Source organism: Ursus arctos, chromosome Y (genome assembly GCF_023065955.2).
Source record: "Ursus arctos isolate Adak ecotype North America chromosome Y, UrsArc2.0, whole genome shotgun sequence".
NCBI classification, from domain to species: Eukaryota; Metazoa; Chordata; class Mammalia; order Carnivora; family Ursidae; genus Ursus; species Ursus arctos.
The window spans coordinates 23,007,583-23,028,451 of NC_079874.1; the positions used below are offsets into that span (position 1 = coordinate 23,007,583).

General features: G+C 40.4%; 1 protein-coding gene across 9 annotated transcripts in view; it reads right to left on the reverse strand.

Moving 5' to 3' along the window:
* LOC113249831 (protein WWC3-like) overlaps nt 1-20,869 on the reverse strand; it is a 250,805-nt gene that overhangs the window by 74,425 nt on the left and 155,511 nt on the right. For 7 of the 9 annotated variants that reach the window (XM_057315432.1, XM_048213624.2, XM_048213623.2 and 4 more), the window contains 3 exons: nt 15,890-15,966; nt 14,625-14,704; nt 7,851-7,980 (listed from right to left, as the gene is read on the reverse strand). In XM_057315432.1, the coding sequence (XP_057171415.1) occupies nt 7,851-7,980; nt 14,625-14,704; nt 15,890-15,966 (287 nt within the window). Of the gene's footprint in view, nt 1-7,850; nt 7,981-14,624; nt 14,705-15,889; nt 15,967-16,248; nt 16,392-20,869 lie in introns of those variants that run through there. The other 2 variants (XM_057315448.1, XM_057315449.1) reach the window with 2 other exon arrangements.

Below are 20,869 nucleotides of genomic sequence, written 5' to 3' on the forward strand. Positions count from 1 at the left end.
TTTATTATATTATTTTAGTCACCATACAGTAATCCTAGGTTTCCGATGTAAGGCTCGATGATTCATTAGTTGCGTATAACACCCAGTGCACCATGCAATACGTGCCCTCCTTACTACCCATCACCGGTCTATCCCAATCCCCAACCCCCCTCCCCTCTGAGACCCTCAGATTGTTTCTCAGAGTCCATAGTCTCTCATGTTTCATTCCCCCTTCTGATTACCACCCCTATCTTATCCCTTTCTTCCCCTACTGATCAACCTAGTTCTTATGTTCCATAGATGAGAGAAATCATATGATAGTTGTCTTTCTCAGCTTGACTTATTTCACTTAGCATTATCTCTTCCAGTGCCATCCATGTTGCAGCAAATGTTGAGAACTCATTCTTTCTGATAGCTGAGAAATATTCCATTGTAAATATGGACCACAAATTCTTAATCCAGTCATCTGTTGAAGGGCATCTCAGCTCCTTCCACGATTTAGCTATTGTGGACAATGCTGCTATGAACATTGGGGTGCATATGGCCCTTCTCTTCACTACGTCTGTATCTTTAGGGTAAATACCCAGTAGTGCAATGGCTGGATCATAGGGTAGCTCAATTTTTAACTTTTTAAGGGACCTCCACACTGTTTTCCAGAGTGGCTGTATCAACTTGCATTCCAACCAACAATGTAAGAGAGATCCCCTTTCTCCACATCCTCTCCAACAATGGTTGTTTCTTGCCTTGTCTATTTTTGCCATTCTAACTGGCGTAAGGTGGTATCTCAGAGTGGTTTTCATTTGAATTTCGCTGATGCCTAATGATTTTGAACATTTTTTCATGTGTCTGTTAGCCATTTGTATGTCTTCATTGGAAAAGCGTCTGTTCATATCTTCTGCCCACTTTTTGATTTGTTTATTTGTTTCTAGTGTATTGAGTTTGAGAAGTTCTTTGTAAATCTTGGATACCAGTCCTTTATCTGTAGTGTCATTTGAAAATATATTCTCCCATTCCGTGGGCTGCCTCTTAGTTTTTTTGACTGTTTCCTTGGCTGCGCAGAAGCTTTTATCTTGATGAAGTACATTAAGTTCATTTTTTCTTTTGTTTCTCTTGCCTTTGGGGATGTATCATGAAAAAGGTTGCTTTGGCCGATGTCGTAGAGGTTGCTGCCTATGTTCTCCTCTAGAATTTTGATGGATTCTTGTCTCACATCGAGGTCTTTCATCCATTTGGAGTTTATTTTTGTGTATGGTGTGAGATAGTGGTCAAGTTTCATTCTTTTGCATGTAGCTGTCCAATTTTCCCAGCACCATTTATTGAAGAGACTGTCTTTTTCCGACCAGATGTTTTTTCCTGCTTTATCAATATTAGTTGCCAAAGAGCCGAGGGTGCATTTCTGGGTTCTCTATTCTGTTCCATTGGTCTATGTGTCTGCTTTTGTTCCAGTGCCATGCTGTCTTTGTGATCACAGCTTTGTAGTACAGCTCGAAATCCGGCATTGTGATGCCCCCAGCTTTGTTTCTCCTTTTCAACTGTTCCTTGAGGATTCGGGGCCTTTCTGTTTCCATACAAATTTAAGGACTACTTGTTCCAGTTCTTTGAAAAATGTCCTCGGTATTTTGATCGGGATAGCATTGAAAGTGTAGATTGCTCTGGGTAGCATGGACATTTTAACTATGTTAATTCTTCCGATCCATGAGCATGGAATATCTTTCCATCTTTTTGTGTCTTCCTCAATGTCTTTCAAGAGTGATTTATAGTTTCTAGAATATAGGTCCTTTACGTCTCTGGTTAAGTTAATTCCAAGGTAACATATGGTTTTTGGTGCTATTGTAAATGGGATGGATTCCCTAATTTCTCTTTCTTCGGTCTCGTTATTCGTGTATAGAAATGCAACTGATTTCTGAGCATTGATTTTGTATCCCACCACGTTACTGAATTGCTCTATAATGTTTAATAGATTGAGCGTGGATTCTTTTGGGTTTTCCATATAGAGTATCATGTCATCTGCGAAGAGAGACATTTTGACTTCTTCTTTGCCGATTTGAATACCTTTGATCCCTTTTTGTCGTCTGATTGCTGTTGCAAGGACTTCTAGTACTATGTTGAATATTAGTGGCGAGAGTGGGCTTCCTTGTCGAGTTCCTGATCTTAAGGGAAAGGCTTCCAGCTTTTCCCCATTGAGAATAATATTTGCAGTAGGCTTTTCATAGATGGCTTTTATGAGATCGAGAAAGGTACCTTCTATTCCTACACTCTGAAGGGTTTTAATCAGGAAAGGATGCTGTATTTTGTCAAATGCTTTTTTGGCATCAATTGAGAGGATCGTATGGTTCCCTAGTCTTTTCTTGTTGATATGATGTATCACACTGATTGATTTGCGAATATTGAACCACGCTTGCATCCCAGGTATGAATCCCACTTGATCATGATGGATAATCCTTTAATGTACTGTTGAATTCTATTAGCAAGTATCTTGTTGAGGATTTTGGCGTCCATATTCATTAGGGAAATCGGTCTGTAATTCTCCTTTTTGATGGGGTCTTTGCCTGGTTTGGGGATCAAGGTAATATTGGCCTCATAGAATGAGTTTGGTAGCTTTCCTTCTGTTTCTATTTTTTGAAATAGCTTTAGGAGAATAGGTATTATTTCTTCTTTGAATGTTTGGTAGAATTCTCCAGGAAAACCGTCCGGGCCTGGAGTTTTGTTATTTGGAAGGTTGTTTATCACTGACTCAATCTCTTCATAATTAATTGGGTTGTTTAAGAAATCAGTTTCTTCCTGTTTCAGTCGTTGTAGTTTATAGGTTTCCAGGAGGGCCTCCATCTCTTCCAGATTGCTTAGTTTATTGGCATATAGCCATTGATAAAAGTTTCTAATAATCCTTCCAATTTCATTGGTGTTGGTCGTGACCTCTCCTTTTTCATTCATAATTTTAATAATTTGGGTCCTTTTCTATTCTTTGGATAAGTCTTGCCAGTGGTCTGTCAATTTTATTGATTTTCTCAAGGAACCAGCTTTTAGTCCTGTTGATCTGCTCTACTGTAGTTCTGGTTTCTAATTCACTGATTTCTGCTGTAATCTTGGTCAACTGCTTCCTTGTGCGTGGATTAGGCCTGTCCCTCTCTTGCTGTTCCAGCTTCTTGAGGTGAGAATATAAAAACTGTATTTTAGATTTTTCTATTCTTTTGAGTGAGGCTTGGATGGCTATGTATTTCCCCCTTAGGACTGCCTTTGCAGTATCCCATAGGTTTTGGACCATTGTGTTTTCATTCCTGTTGGTCTCCATAAATTGTTTAAATTGATTTTTGATTTCCTGGTTTTTCAAGTCATTCCTGAGCAGGATGGTTCTTAGCCTCCAAGTGTTTGAGTTTCTTCCAAATTTTTCCTTGTGGTTGAGTTCCAATTTCAGAGCGTTGTGGTCTGAGAATATGCAGGGGATAATTTCAATCTTTTGGTATCGGTTGAGACCTGTTTTGTGTCCCAGAACATGGTCTATTCTTGAGAATGTTCCATGGGCATTAGAATAGAATGAGTATTCTTTGGTTCTGGCGTGTAGGTTCTATATATATCTGTGAGGTCCAACTCGTCGAGTATGGCATTCAAAGGCTTTGAATCTTTGCTTAGTTTTTGCCAGGGTGTTCTATTTCTGATAGTGGAGTGTTGATGTCCCCTACTATTAATGTATTTTTATCTATATGTCTCTTTATTGTGGTTAAGAGTTGGCTTGTGTATCTTGCTGCTCCCCTGTTGGGGGCATATATATTTATAATTGTCATATCCACTTGTTGAATACTTCCTTTAAGAATAATATAGTGCCCTTTTGCGTCTCTAACTGTAGTCTCTAGTTATAATCCAATCTATCTGATATGAGAATTTCTACCCCAGCTTTCTTTTGAGGTCCATTTGAGTGAAAGATGGTACTCCATCCCCTTACTCTCAGTCTGAATGCATCTTTGGGTCGAAATGAGTCTCTTGTAGACATCAAATGGATGGGTCATTTCTTTTTATCCAATCTGCAACCCTGTGGCGTCTTATGGGAAGGTTCAATCCATTTACATTGGCACTAAGAACTGAGAGAGAGAATTTTAATGATGCCATGTTGCCAGTAAAGTCTTTGTTTGTATTGGTTGTGACTTTCTGTTCTGTATCACTTTGGGGCCTTTTTACCTTTATAGAACCTCCCGTAATATCTCCTGTAGGGCTGGTTTCGTGGTTACGAAACTGGTTAATGACTGGCGATTCTGAAATGTCTTTATTTCTCCATCAATTCTGAATGACAGCCTTGCTGGATAAAGGATCCTTGGCTGCATGTTTTTCTCTGAAAGAGCTTTAAATATGCTCCCCCAACCCTTTCTCTCATTCCAGGTCTGTGTAGACAGGTCTGACGTAATTCTGATACCTTTGCCTTGGTACGTGAGAAATTTCTTTACCCTGGCCGCTTTCAATACTGTATCCTTGGATCTAATATTTGCGAAATGCACTATGACGTGACGTGGTGTAGGTTTGTTGTGGTTGAGAATGGGAGGGGTCCTCTCTGCCTCTTGAACACGAATGTTTGTTTCCCTTGCTAGATTACGGAAGTTTTCAGCTACAATTTGTTCAAATATCTCTTCTAGACCTCTCTTTTTCTCCCTCGGGGATGGCGATCATTCTAACATTGGATCATTTCACTGAGTCAGTAATCTCCCGTAACCTACATTCGTGGGCGTGGATTTTTTTAAGAGCAGCTTCTATTTTGGTTTTTTCCTCTATTAACCCATTCCCCAATTCACTAACACGTTCCTCTGCTTCGGAGACCCTGGCCGTCAGAGCCTCTAGTTTTGCCTGCATTTGGCTCTTAGAATTCTTAATTTCTGTCAGATTCGCTCACATCTGTCCTTAGGGATTCTATATTCTCAGTAACCTTTTCGTTAATACTTTTTTCAATTCTACTCATCATTTTGACCATCATTACTCTGAATTCCATTTCTGATAATTTGGTTATATCCATATCCATTATTTCTGTGGCAGAGGCCACAGACTCACTGTCTTTTCTTTGCTGGGGGGGGGGGGTGCTTCTCCTTCTTGTCATTCTGATGAGGAGAGGTTGCAGGGTTGTCCAGAGCTCAAATTATTGACTGGGTCTCAGGCCGTGCCCCTTGTTTTATAGGGATCTTAGGGATGTGGGCTTCTTCTTTAAAGATTTTATTTATTTATTTATCTGCTTATAATCACGCCATTTTCCCATATAATTTTCATATATTTCATCACTGCACGTCATTCTCCCCTCAGCAACTTCCATGATGATCCAGTATCAGCAGTCAGCATAGCCCTTGGAACCTCAAAGGAGTAGCCCTCCACCAGCGGGATATCTTGCTCATCTATCAGCATGTACTTGGTCTGCCACGCACCACCGCCACGCGCTGCCGCCGGCGCCTCGCCCCCGCCTGACCTGCCACTCGCGGCTGCCACTTTGGGCCGCCGGCGTCTCACGCCCACCGGACCTGCCACGTTCTGCTGCCGCCTCATCTGCCGCCGCCACACGCACCACCTTCGGCTTTTCTTTTTTAAAGATTTTATTTATTTATTTCTCAGAGAGAGAGACCACGAGCAGGTCTGGGGGGAGGGGGTACAGAGGGCATTAGAGGGAGAAGCAGGCTCTCCGCTGAGCAAGGAGCCTGAATGGGGCTCGATCCCAGGACACTGAGATCATGACCTGAGCTGAAGGCAGATGCTTCACTGACTGAGCCACATAGGTGCCCCCTTCCTTAGACTTTTTGATCATTCTTTAGACATTGGTTTTAAAATCTTTGTATTGTATGTTTGGTATCTGAAATTCCTTATGGACAGTTTTTATCAATCTACCTTGCTCTTAATAATGTACCATGTTTTCCTGTTGAAAACTGAACATTTAACTATCATAATGTGGTAACTCTAGAAAACAAATTAGCATTCTTCCCCAGGGGATTTTTTTTTTTTTTTTAAGGATACTGTAGTCCATTTCTTTGAGATTTCTGTAAATTATTTTGAAAAGCCTTATTCATTATCATCATTGTAATCATTAAGATGTGTTCCTTTAGTTTATGCTCAAATTCTTCACTGCTGACTTCCTTGAGTGCAAGGAGATGAAGAAAACAAAAACAGAACACCTGTCTGGCTTTCACAGATTAGCTCTGTTCTCAGGCACTCTTTCACAATTTAGCTATACTTGCCCTGAGGCTAGACATCAGTCTGCGGTAAAAGCTTAAGGTTACTGAGGGCTTTTCTGAGGATATCTTTTGCCTCTGGAAAGGCTTTTTAATTCCTCATTATATATGGCAGCTCGAAACTGCCTTAATATCCCACTGTCTCACCCTAACTTCTCATCAGGGCTTTAAATGATCTCTTGTGTGTCTCCACTGATAATCTATTGTTCCAAGCACATCTATGTTTATAGTCTGCCCTGTAATTTTTAGCACACTATCTAATGCTTTTCCCACATGGGTTCTCCAAATTGAGCAAAATGAACAACTCACATCACTTTTTTTAGATAACCGCAAAACAGGTTGGAAAGGAATTATGTAATCTTTTGCAAATAAAGTCTCCTGTGATCCCTCTGATTTAGGTATATGGGGAACTAGATTAGTGCTTGATCAAAACTAGGGCAGTAGTACACAGGGAAGTGATGGGCAAGGCTAAGTAAAAATGCCACGAAATTTCCTACTGTTTAAAAGATAACTTTTTAAGTTAAGATGGCTTCTCATTGCTTTTTCTTTGTTTCTGTGGTGACACAAGTATTTGGAGGTCCTGGGTCAGGCAACTTGGTAGCTTATCAAGTGCTATACATTGTACAGCTCACCTAAACCAATGTCTGCTTATCTCTTTTGTGAAAAACATGTGATTCCTTCCGGAATTTTATCTACAATTATGTGGGTAATGCAAACAGAATACCTTGTTCAACCCCACAGCTTCCCTGTTACATATCAGAATAAATTTAACAAAATTTATATTTACTTATCATGAGCTGGAGAGGTGATTTAAAAATAAATTCTATTCAGCAATCTGGGGTAAGACCAAGATATGCATTTTTACCAGCACCCAGGGAATTCTACGTAGTTCATCCTAAAGTTCCTTGACTTTGGGAAGCACTGCTATATATTCCAGTTATATGTTTAAGTGTCTCATCTTGCCTAGGACTTTGATCTTTGCCTATACGTTTTACATTATGTAGAATCTAGATAACTGTCTATGAGGCATTAGGTCACAGTCTATTCAATAAATGAAGTAAAACTGAAAAAAAAACTACAAAAGAAACAAGTGAATGCATTTCCACATCAAGAAAAAAAGACCATCATACATTCATTTACAAAAGTTCATCTGTTTAGAAAAATAAGTTGCATGAGTTAAAAGGACAAAAATAAACAAGTAAACAAATAAATAAAACAAAATAAAACTAAAAAGATCTCACATGCATATTTTTAAAACATCCACATCAACAGAATACTATGTAGCTATAACACAAGCTTGAAGCTCTTTGTATAAACAAATGGAAAAAGTATAGGATATTACTATTATTACACCAGTAAGATAACACAAAACAAATAGTATACATGTAAATAACTAGATTTTGTGTGAAATAAGTTTACTAGCTTGTTTGTGTGTGTCTTTATAAACATTAGAAAAGTAACTTATGAGCAATGAGGACATCAGGTGACCGTAAGACTTACATACCTTTTGAATTATTCTGGCTACTAAACAACATGAATGTATAAAAAAATGTATACAATTATATATTCATACATCATAAACCCATTAAGTTGGTTTAATGTGTGTAAAATACATGTGTGTATTTTCTTTAATAAAATAAAGACAAGCAGACAGACATGTAAATGAGCAACTGGGTCCCTTACCTGCATCAAGTCCCGCCTCTCCTTCTCACCAGTGCAAATGGCTTTCTTAATAGTGCGGAGCTCACTCATTATAGCCTGTGCCTCATCCAGTTTGTAAGTGGTGTGAGCACTTGACATCTTACGATCAATCCTTGTTAACAAGGAAAAATAAGAGTCACTCCGCACTAAATCACATTAAAGAAACAAAAAATTGCAAAAGCTCCGTAGAAAAGTGACACAGTAGGGAAAAAGCCTTCTTTCCTTTTGGGACAATAAAGAGAACTGAGACAGCTGCAGAGATGAACTCCTTCATTATCTGAGCAATTTATAGAACTGAGAATGTTCGTGTCCTCTGCTACTGATTAGCAGTGACGAGTTTCCCAAGTGCAGGCCCTTAGAGCAAAACCACATCTTTATTTATCTCCAATATGTAGGTGAGTGGTCAAAAATGTTTATTAAATACACATGAGATCTCTGTGCAAGCAGAATATTTGGGAAACACCTAAAAGTAGTAAATTTTCAGTAACAGGGCATTGGTCAAAAGTTGGAAAATTGTCTATTTCCTCTGTATATCTCTTTTATTTCTGATTCCATGTCACTGTGTCTCCTAATCACCTGCTCCATCTTTCTTTCCTTCAATCCAAATATACACAGAGTGTATATTTTTTTCAGTTTTTTTATTCTTTCTTTTTTCCTTTCTTCCTCCCTTCTCCATCATTCACTCCTCCTTTCTTTCAGTTGTTTGTTTATATCTGTCCATGCACACTCATGCACACATCCTTCTTTCCTTCCACTCATTCACACAGACATCTATTCAAACTAGTTTACCTTGTCCCTTTCTTCTTTCTCTTCCTACATTACTTCCTTTCCTTACTTCTCTCTCTCTCTCTCCCTCCCACCCACCCCTCCCTCCTTCCCGAATCCTTCTTTCCTCCTCCTCTTTCCATCATTCCTTCCCTCTTCTTCCAGCCAGTCCGTCTTGTGCACAAAAAGGCCAGGTCTGGTGGTGGAAGCAGAGTGCTGACCAAGCCAAGGCTCGGCTCTGGCCTTCACGGAGCAGGCAGTCTCCTACAGCGCACCCTTCATCTCATCTCCCCTACCTAGGTCTTGGGCCTTAGAAGGCCTCAGGGCTAAAGAGGCTGGAATACTTTGGTCCAGAAACGGTATGAACTCCTCTGGAAAGCCATGAGCAGGCCTCTCAGATTCCAGACCCACCACCACACAGGTCCTGGGGCTAAACTGTCTCCCCCAGGTGACCGGGAAATCTGGATCCTTAATAGCCAGCCCAAACTCCCCAATTTTCCACTCACGAAAGCATCCTGGCAGGCTGGTGAGTACCAGTGACACTTGAGCATTACAGCAGGACCCTGGGCAAGTCACTTCAACTCTTCACGCCTCAGTTTAATGCCTCCCCCGTTTAATGAGAAAATGTCAGGGAAAGGCTTCCTTGGCAGGGCGCCGGGCACACAATGTTTGCGGGGATTATGCTGATTATCAGCCTAACGCTGCATCTGCACACTCACGGTGAAGACTTCGCCAACTCTGCCACTTTAGGCCCGGAGTTGGTCTGAGCTATCAGCACCCTTGGAATAAGAGAAGGACAAACAGAACAGGTGGGAACCCAGTCCCTCCCTCTGGAATCAGGCCTCAGGGCTCAACAGCATTGATGTGATTGCCTCAGCTCAAATGATGTATTTATGAAAAGTGGTCCTGAGTCATCTTCCATGAAGTGGATCTGAGGCGCATCATGGGTCCCCACACATTCAATATTGACACTCTTAGATCCCAATATGGCCCAACCATGTGGGTATTTTTCCATACGAGTCAGTTATAAAGTTAAATGTTTCTGAAATACATGTTACTTTGACTGCTCCTACAAAGCAGAAGGCTTTACTTACACATTTTTATTAAAAAGTACATGTATTTTTAGGTATAGACTGTTCCACACAAACAGAATGAGTGAGCATGAACAAAAACTTGTACTCGGGACATATTTTTTCTTTTTTCACTAAGTCCCAACTTCAGCCGTTTCATTCAATAGTTCACGTAAATGAATGAGGTGGTAAGTTTGACACTACATTACCTTTGTATCATCATCACAAGAGTCCCTGGCACAGAACCAGCACTTGTGCCTATGGAAAATTGGAAGCCAATAGTAAGGATGGCAGCAGTGGGCATTCCAGCCCTTAACCATTTTGAAAACTTTTATGTGGTCCCTCAAAACCACACTCACTTCCACCAAAATGAATTTGGTCCTCACTACCAAGCAGTCGTCCCTTACAGACTTGTACAAGTCAGCTGCAATATCTATAAGGTGTCCACCCTCTACTTTCTTACCCAGCACAACCTCACAACAAAATCAATGTAACTCATGCCAATTCTACATACAGATCACCTGTGTAACTGAGCAGAATGACAAAAAAGAATGGAACCAAAAGTATGGAAAGAACTCCTAGTCCTAGATGTCATGCAAGTTAACTGTGTCACTTGGAGAAGTATCTGAATTCCTAGGACCTTGATGACTTCATGAAGATGCTAGGCTTGCTGATAACCTAAACTATCTGAGTTCCTGATGGATATACAATTCCTACTCTCTGTAGGTGCAACTAGGATATTTACTAATCTACCAACTAAGTCACAGAACCACTAGGTTAGAAGAGCCTCTTCATACACTAATTATTTTGATCTGGTCCACATTAAAAAACAGTTATAACTGGACTGATCTCCATACTGTTAACACACTTCCAAATACCCAGACAACTTAGTTCTGTGAAAACAGAGTTTTGTGTCCCTTTGTTCTGTGAAACAGAACTATTCTTTATACAAGGACAAAGCAACACCAGAAATAAATAGATGGATCTGCTCCATCTCCAATCTAGAGGTCAGGCTGGGAGTGAGATCTCTTGTACAGGGCTATTAACCCAAGGAATCTGGAACACAAAGACAAATGATGTAGGAAAACATAAAAATAAAAGGAGACAACATGCAGTTTTCCATTAGTGCTGCTCCACAGAAAATAGAGGAGTCCCTAATGCAAGGCAGAAATAAAAGAGCATCACCTCATAGAAACAGATCTCCAAAGAAGTGGTCCAAAATTTCTTCATGAACTTATTTATATAATAATGTCTTTTATTTAACCTCTGATAAAAACATACACACACAAACACACACAGGTGGGTGTAATCTAATTTTATTTAATTTTTATAGTTTAATTTCATTAATCTAATGAAGTCGGTAAGACTTCCATATACAACACCCAAAGCCAAGGAAATCTGATTTTTAATCAAATAGCCACAGAAGTACAGACACACACAGCCAGTGTTAAGGCTATAATGCGAATCACTATGCATGTCAGCTCCAGCTTCATACTTAAATGTTGTGACTTCCTTATGGTTTTTAGAGCAATAAAGCCTAAGTGTGGCCATCAGTAAACCCATGGATTGAGACATCAGGTTCTACGATCGGAATGGCTATCAAGAGGCCAGGTCAAGGCACCCTGTCAAGGCACCAGGTTTTACCAGGGTAATGGTTGTCACAGAGAGAAAACAGGACCCAAGTTCCTTCAGGGAGACGGAATCAGGAGCCCCATAATTCATCCCCCTGGCAGACACTGCAGAGCACCTCGGAGAATGACAGCTCAACTTCAAGGCCATGGATTTGCACTTTGGCCTTAATTCTATCCAAGTGGCTCTGAGACCTTGAAGAGAACGAAGATTTGCCTAATACAGTTGTTTCCACTCAGTTCCAAGGGATGTCCTGGCATATGGAGCAGAGCAGCTGAAGGAGAGCCTGTCTAGGGCTTAGGGACCACACCTCTGTTTCAGCAAGCACCTTCTCTTTGCTCTGTCTCAGACATTCTGCCCTTAGAAAATGTCTTTGCAGGAAAAGAAAAGGAAGGAGATTCCACTGTTTAAAAAGTGTGAAAGCTACCAGGGAACATGATCCTGAAGTCCTAGTATTTAATAGAGAATACTGTTATTTTAAAATATATTATTACCTAGGAATAAACCTCAATGAAGAGATCAAAGATGTATGCTCTGAAAACTTTACAATACTTATGAGAGAAACTGAGGAAGACACCAAGAATTGGAAGCCCTTTCCATGCTCATGGATTGGAAGAACAAATGCGATTCATATGGTGAAGTCACAACCCAAAGTCCTCTCCACACATAAGGCAATCACTATCAAAATCACAGCAGCATTTTCATGAAACAAATGCTTCTCAAATGTGGAGTGACCCAGAAAAGACCCCAAGGAGCCAAGGGAATGTGGAGAAAGAACAGCAAAGCCGGAGGCATCCCAATTCTGGACTTCAGGCTGTATGACCAAGCTGTCATTGTCAGTATGGTCCTGTCACAAAGACACACATATGGAGCAAGGGAATAGAATAGAGAACCTAGAGATGGAACCTCCGCTAGATGGTCAGGTAATCTTGGACAGAGCAGGAGAGAATATCCAATGGACAAAAGACAGTCTCCTCCACAAACGGTGGTGGGAATGCTGGACCAACAGCCACATCCAGAAGAAGGACACTGGATCCCTCTCTTACGCCATACACAGAACTCAACTCAAATGGATGAAAGACCTATGTGGTAGACAGGAAACAGCAGCATCCTAGAGGAGAATGCAGGCAGCACCCGCTTTGACCTGGGCTGCAGCAACTTCTTGCTCCACATATCTCCAGAGGCAAGGAAAGCAAAGGTGCAACTGAACGATTGGGACATCATCGGCATAAACACTTAGGCACAGCCAAGGAAACAATCTCTCTGGAACAGAAGACACATACGATCAAAGGTTAGTATCCAAAACCTGTAGGGACCTTCTCCAACTTGACACCCAAAACACCAAAACTCCAGCCAAGAAAGGGGCAGAAGACATGGACAGACATTGCTCCAAAGAAGATTCGAATGGCTAACAAACACATGAAGGAATGTTCCACCTCCCTCATCATCGCAGGAATAGAAATCCACACCACAGGGAAATGCCACCTCACACTGCTCAGAGAGTCTCAAATGAACAACTCAGGAAACGAAAGATATGGGCCAGGATGTGGAGAAAGGGGAGCCTTCTTGCACTCTTGGTGAGAATGCGAAGTGGTGTGGCCACCCCAACAAACATTAAGGAGGTGCTTCAGAAAGTTGAAAATAGAGCTATCCTACAACTCAGCAATTGTACTAGTAGGTGTTTACCCGAAGGATACAAATACACAGATTCAAAGGTGTACATGCACCCTGGATTTTTACAGCAGCCAAACTACAGAAAGAGCCCAGATGTCCATCAACAGATGAATGGATAAAGAAGATGTGGTCCATATACACAATGGAATATTACTCAGCCATCAGAAGGAATGAAATCTTGCCATTTGCAATGACATGCACAGACCTAGAGGGCATTATGCTGAGTGAAATAAATCAGTCAGAAAAAGACAAATACCATATGATTTTACTCATATGTGGAATTTACAAAAGAAATGAACCAAGAAAAAAAACAACATACGAAAAAAACCCTAAAAAACAAAACAAACAAACAAACAAACAAAAAAACAAAAAAGAAGAGAAAGAAAAGAAAAGAAAAAAGAAAAGAGAAAAACCAGATTCCTAACTCTACAGAACAGAATGATGGTTGCCAGCGGGGATGTGGGTGGGGATGGGTGAGACAGGTGATGGGAATAAAGAGTACACTTACCATGATGAGAACTGAGTAATGTATGGAAGTGTTGGATCACTGTATTATATATGTGAAATGAACCCAACAGTGTACATTCATGTACTTAAAAAAAAAAAAGAAAAAAGAATAGTAACCACATGGATTACTACCATTATTTCAAGGCTGACTATGTATAATACTCTAGACAAGTCAGCACAAGTCAGTATTTACAAATGGAGGAGAAAAGATGGCACAAAAATGTAAAGCATGTAAAGCATGATCCCATGTTCAGATAGTGAATACAGGCTAGAAATGGAGAGTGACAGCATTTAATTTTCTGAAGAACAATGTTATCATTTGTAAAATAACTTGTGTCCATTAAATTTGCTAATTTAGTATAACTCACAAACTATAACAAAGTCATTCCCAAACTCTTAGTAAGGATAAAGATTCAAACAGGAGGAAGACTGATAGACCATACTATCCAACAGAATGTTGTGTGATGATGTAGTTATAGTATCTGTGCTGTCCAGTTCAGTGGCCCCAAGCACCATGGTTCTCAACTGCGCTGAAATGTGCCTGCCCAGGTGATATGTCGTTGCTGGTGTATATTTTTGGTTGTCACCATCAGAGAGGCACTAACTGGCATCTAGTGGGGAGAAGCTAGAAATACTGTGAAAATTCCTACAGTGCACAGGGCAGCCAGAACAAATTATCACAGGACAGCTTAATATCTCAATTATGCTGAGCTGAACAAAGGCTGGATTAACCACATGTAGGTATTGAGCACTTGAGATATGGTTTATGAAAACGGAGAACTTCATTTTAAATTTTAATTTAAAATAACTTAAGCTTAATTTAATAATGATTATACAGCTTTATTTACATATACATAAACTATAATGTTATAGAGAATAAGCATAAATATAAAAATAAGAATCTTTTTTCCCTAATATTTCCATTTAAAGTAATGAACATCTTTAAGGAAAGGAAAGATTCTGAGGCTTAGGATTGGGGGAAAATGAGCATAAATAAAAGCATAAGAGGGAACAGCCATGCAGCTCGAGGACAGAGGCCCAGGCACCACACAGGTGAGCACAAGAATAAATCACAGGAAAAGCGCCCCTTCCAGAATCACAGGCAACTCACTCTTGCAGGGTCTCCACCCCCTTCTCCTTGTACTGCAGCTCTTGCTTCATCTGGGTCAGCTCTCGTTTTAATCTGGAAAGCTAAAGACAAATTACATTTTTTTTTCCAAAAACAAGCTGCGGTGAAAATGATTTCCACAGTTGTTAGCATTGTCATCTAAGTTCCTGATTAGCTTACAACCCACTGGATCATCTATCCTGTCCGTGAATTTCCAACCACGGGCACACACAGCAGCCATCCTGGAAGAAGTGCCTCGCTTAGACACAAAAATCCCAGATCACTGGCAGGTTCCTGGCTCTGTGGAACCCGCAACTGTTTTCTTTTTCAAGACAGTGATTTACACATTACAATCGGCACACTCCGTAATACTTTTGTCATCTTCCCTCTACTTACTATTTAGATCCCACACGTGAAACGCTGTTGCTAAAAGCACGCTGTCCCACTAGGCTAAGTCAGTCCCCTGGAGTGCTTACTTCAGCACATTCTGCCCCCACTTCAGGCCTGTGTAAGACTCAGGGGCTGGGCCTGGCAGCTCATGTGTTTCATCAACTCCCCAGGTGTTTTCTCAGGTGTGCTCGACTTTGAGAACCACTGCACTAAAACAGACACCTTTTTCGGGAAGGAGACACTGGAAGAGGAGGCTTCGTTTCCAAGCTGTCTCCCGTGCTTTGCTGCAAATGCAACAAAACCGTCCCCCTCTCATACAACCAAGACGGGGGCTGAGGGGTGAAACAGGGTGGCACATAAAGAATTCCAGGGTCACTGGGAAGGAGCATCAGAACCTTCTGGTCAAATGCCACTTCAGGAAGGACTTCCCTGGGAATACGGCAACCAGGGAAGGCCAGCAGATGCTAAAGCTGCCAAGGGTCAAGGCTGGCAACCCACTAATAGAGGGAAGCAGTCCTTTGAGATCAGGGCCTAGAGTCACCAAATCTTCCCAAATTGGGCGGGAAGAGTCTAGCTCTATGGAAAACACAGAAGGATACAGGCCATTTTTTGTTAGATGAGCTAAGGTTTTAACATGAAACATTTTTCTTCCTATTAAAGGAATTAAATAAACCATGTTTAGTGATATTACACAAAAAAATACACATGGTCATTCCCCAACATATTAAGAATCTCCTGACCTCCATAGGTTCCCAGACCCCCTGAAGAAGGTGAGGAGCTTGAGAGCCCTTCCTTATCATGTATCGTCAATAAAAACTATACTGTATCAAGCGAAACAAAACAAAACAAAAATGGTTCTAGTTGTGATAAACACTCACCCTATCCCGATGACTTGCTATTTCCGCTTTAATTTGAAGTGGGTTGTACTTAGTATTTGTTGAATATCCTGAAAAGGCTACATAAATAGAAAGAAATATTTTATTCTACAAAAAATCCTTTAAAATAAATAGACACATTTAGACAAAAAAAAAAAAAAAGACTCATCTTATTAAAAAATTAGTCCTTAGTCTCAGACATACAACGTATAAATAGCACTGGCAACGAAAGAACTGATGTTTCACAGACTCAAACTTCCTTAATAGTTGATTTTTGGGTGATATTTTGTTGGCAGATGACATGATTCTAACTATATAAAAAATCTGAAAGAACCAACCAAAAAAACAAGAAGAGCCCTTACAGGGCACCTGGGTGGCTCAGTCAGTGAAGCGTCTGCCTTTGGCTCAGGTCATGATTCCAGGGTCCTAGGATCAAGTTCTGCGTCAGGCTCCCTGCGTTCTTCTCCCTCTGACTGCTGCTCCCCCTGTTCATGCTATGTCTGTGTCTCTCTCTATCAAATAAATGAGTAAAATCTTAAAAAAAAAAAAAAAAAAGGGAAAAAAAGAAAAGCCCCTACAAATCAAAGAACCAATAAGTGATTACAAGAAGGCTGCATGATAAAATGTTAGTAGACAAGAATTAAATGCTTCCCTATATGCTATTAATAAATAAGTGGTACTTGACTCTTTTAAAAGTAAATTGTCATTTATAAATTAAATTATTTATAATTTAATTATAATTATATATATATAAATTATTTATATTATTATTTATAATTTATTTATAATTATATTTATATAATTATAATAAAATTATTTATAATTATTATTTATATTTTTTATATTATAATATAAATATATATATATAAATATATATATAAATAATATATATTATATTATATTATATTATATTATATTATAATATAAATATATATAAATATATATATTTATATTTATATATATTTATATATATAAATATATATAAATATATATTTATATATATAAATATTTATATTATTTATAATTTAATTATAATTATATATATATAAATTATTTATAATTATAATTTATAAATTTATATTATAATACAGAATAATTTAAGTATAAATTTATATTATAATTTATTTATAAATTAAATTTATACATTAAAGTAAAATGTCATTTACATGATACCACAAAATATGAAATACTTAGGAATACATCTAACAAAATGTATACAAATCTACAAGGATTTTGTAGGACAATTATAAAACTCTGCTGAACAGAACCAAACCACTAAGCAAATAGAAGTATTTCATGCTCATGAACTGTCAAGATGTCAGTTCTTTACAGCATGATTTATACATATTCAGTGTTATCCCAATCAAAATCCCAGAAACTCAACAAACTGATCTGAAGTTTATACGTAGAAGCAAAAGACCTCTAATAACCAACGCAACGTTAAAGGACAGGAAAAAGCCAGGGGACTGACGCTACCAGACTCCCAGACTTATTATCAAACTACAGTAATGAAGATAGTGCGGTATTGGTGAAAGAAACAGACAGCTCAATGAAGCAAAATAGAGAGTCCAGGAACACATCTTTACAGATACAGTTAACTGATCACTGGCAAAGACAACAGACAATTTTTTCAACAAATAGTGTGGGAACTACTGGACATCCACACGCAAAAAAAAAAAAAAAATCTAGTCCGAAACTTTACATCTTTCATAAAAATTAACTCAAAATGAATCCCAGATCTAAGTTTCAAGTGTAGGGACATCTGCATGGCTCAGTTGTTAACCGTCTGCTTCAGTTCAGGTAATGATCTCAGGGTCCTGGGATTAAGTTTTGCATTGGGCTCTCTGCTCAATGGGGAGTCTCCTTCTCCCTCTCCCTATCTCTCTGATAAAGAGATGGATTAGATAGATTATAAATGATGATAGATGATGGTTAGATAGATGACAGATGATGGATAGATGATAGACAGATAATTCAGAGACGACAGATAGATGATAGATTATGATGATAGATGACATGATGGATAGATAGATAGATGATAGATGATAGATAATAGATGATAGATGATAGACAGATAGATGATAGATAATTCATAGATGACAGATAATAGATACATAGATAGATAGATAGATAGATAGATAGATAGATAGATAGATAGATAGATAGATGATAGATAGATGACAGATAGATAGATACATAAATAGATAGATGATAGACAGATAGATAGATGATAGATAGATAATAGATAGATAGATGATAGATAGATAGATAGATAGATAGATAATAGATAGATAGATGATAGATAATAGATAATAGATAGATGATAGATAGATAATAGATAGATAGATGATAGATAGATAGGTAGTAGATACACAGATATATAGATAGATGATGGATAAAAATAAATATCAAATGCAAAGTGTAAACTCCTAGAAGATAATATAGGAGAAAACCTAGATGACCTCGGGCATGATGATTTTTTAGGTACAACACTAAGGGCACAATGCAGGAAAGAAATCATGGAACAGCTCAACTTCATTAATATTAGAAACTTCTGCTTCTCCACAGTCAGTGGAAGGAGAAGACAAACCTCAGACAGAGAGAAAATGTGTATAAGACACATTTGATAGGAGGAGTTAAGATGGTGGAGGAGTAGGGGACCCCTTTTTCAGCTGGTCCCCTGAGTCGAGCTGGATAGGTACCAGACCAGCCTGAACATCCACGGAATCAGCCTGAGACGCAGGAAGATACATCTGGATCTCAACAAATGAACATCTCCAGCGCTGAGTATTGAAGTACAAAGCACGGAGCCGTGAAACCGCGCACGGATATCGGAAGATAAACGGAAGGGGGGAGGGAACCGACGCGTTTGGGTGCCGGGAAGTGGTAGCCACAGACACTGGGGAGCGGGTGGACCCAACGACGGCTCCCATGAGACAGCAGACTGAGAACGTGAGCCAGAAGCCTGCGTCACCAGACTTCTCACGGACCTACGGTGTGCTCACTGGATCCAGACTGAGACCGGGAGCTCCATGAGCGTGCATGGGGTGGCTGGCGCCTGGCAGGCCACCTGCACAGGGGGAGTGGGCGGACTCGCGGAGGGCACCCTTGAGACAGCGGACTGAGACTGTGAGCCGGGAGCGCGCGCCACCAGACTTTTCATGGAACTCCAGAACTCCGGTGTGCTCACTGGAAACAGACTGAGACCGGGAGCTCCAGGAGCGCGTCGGGGGGGGGGGGGGGGGAGGCTGGCGGCTGGCAGTGTTAGAAACACAAAGGACAGAGACACACCAGCCCTGGAAGTGAGGGCTGGGACACCGGGTGTGGGGCGCACATCCCGGGAGGCTCCAGGGTTGGGCAGCACCAACAGTAACAGAGCTAAAGTGGCCAGAACATCAGTGGAGAACGCTCCGCAATCCCTCTGTTCTGAGACAGAGGCTGAGATTCGGCCGCTACTGCCCTGACTCTCAGAATAGGCACAGGAGACTGCCAGGGAAAGCTACCAGAGAACAAAAGCGTGGAACAAAAGCCGGCTCACAGCGTTCCCATCCCCATCCCCCCTCACAGGGGACACGGAGACTCTACCCAAACAGGGTTGCCTGAGTATCGGCGCGGCAGGCCCCTCCCCCAGAAGGCAAGCTGAAAAATCCAGAAGCCCACAACCCAGGGCGCCTGGGTGGCACAGTCATTGGGCGCCTGGGTGGCGCAGTCATTAAGCGCCTATCTTAGGCTTAGGGCATGATCCCGGCATTCAGGAAAGGAGTCCCTCATCAGGCTCCTCCGCTGGGAGCTTGCTTCTTCCTCTCCCACTACCCTGCTTGTGTTCCCTCTCTCGCTGGTTGGCTCTCTGCCACATAAATAAATAAAATCTTTAAAGAAGAAGCCCACATCCCTAAGATCCCTATAAAACAAGGGCGCACGTCCTGGGTCCCAGTCAATACTTCGGGATCTGGACAACCCCGCAACCTCTCCTCATCAGAATGACGAGAAGGAGAAGTCCCCCCCAGCAAAGAAAAGACAATGAGTCTGTGGCCTCTGCCACAGAAATAATGGATATGGATATAACCAAATTATCAGAAATGGAATTCAGAGTAACGATGGTCAAAATGAGGAGTAGAACTGAAAAAACTATTAACGAAAAGGTTACTAAGAATATAGAATCCCTAAGGACAGAAATGAGAGCGAATCTCACAGAAATTAAAAATTCTATGAGCCAAATGCAGGCAAAACTACAGGCTCTGATGGCCAGGGTCACAGAAGCAGAGGAAAGGGTTAGTGAATTGGAGGATGGGTTAATAGAGGAAAAAACCAAAATAGAAGCTGCTCTTAAAAAAATCCACGCCCACGAATGTAGGTTACGGGAGATTACTGACTCAATGAAACGATCCAATGTTAGAATCATCACCATCCCCGAGGGGGTGGAGAAAAACAGAGGTCTAGAAGAGATATTTGAACAAACTGTAGGTGAAAACTTCCCTAATCTAGCAAAGGAAACAAGCATTCGTGTCCAAGAGGAAGAGAGGACCCCTCCCAAGCTCAACCACGACAAACCTATGCCACGTCACGTCATAGTGCATTTCACAAATATTAGATGCAAGGATACAATATTGAAAGCGGCCAGGGCAAAGAAATTTCTCACGTACCATGGCAAAGGCATCAGAATTACGTCAGACCTGTCTACACAGACCTGGAATGAGAGAAAGGGTTGGGGCGGGGCATTTTGAAAACTCTTTCAGAGAAAAACATGCAGCCAATGATCCTTTATCCAGCAAGGCTGTCATTCAGAATTGATGGAGAAATAAAGATGTTCCAGAATCGCCAGTCATTAACCAATTTCGTAACCATGAAACCAGCCCTACAGGAGATATTAAGGGGGGTTCTATAAAGTTAAAAAGGCCCGAAGAGTGATACAGCACAGAAAGTAACAATCTATAGAAACAAAGACTTTACTGGCAACATGGCATCATTAAAATCATATCTCTC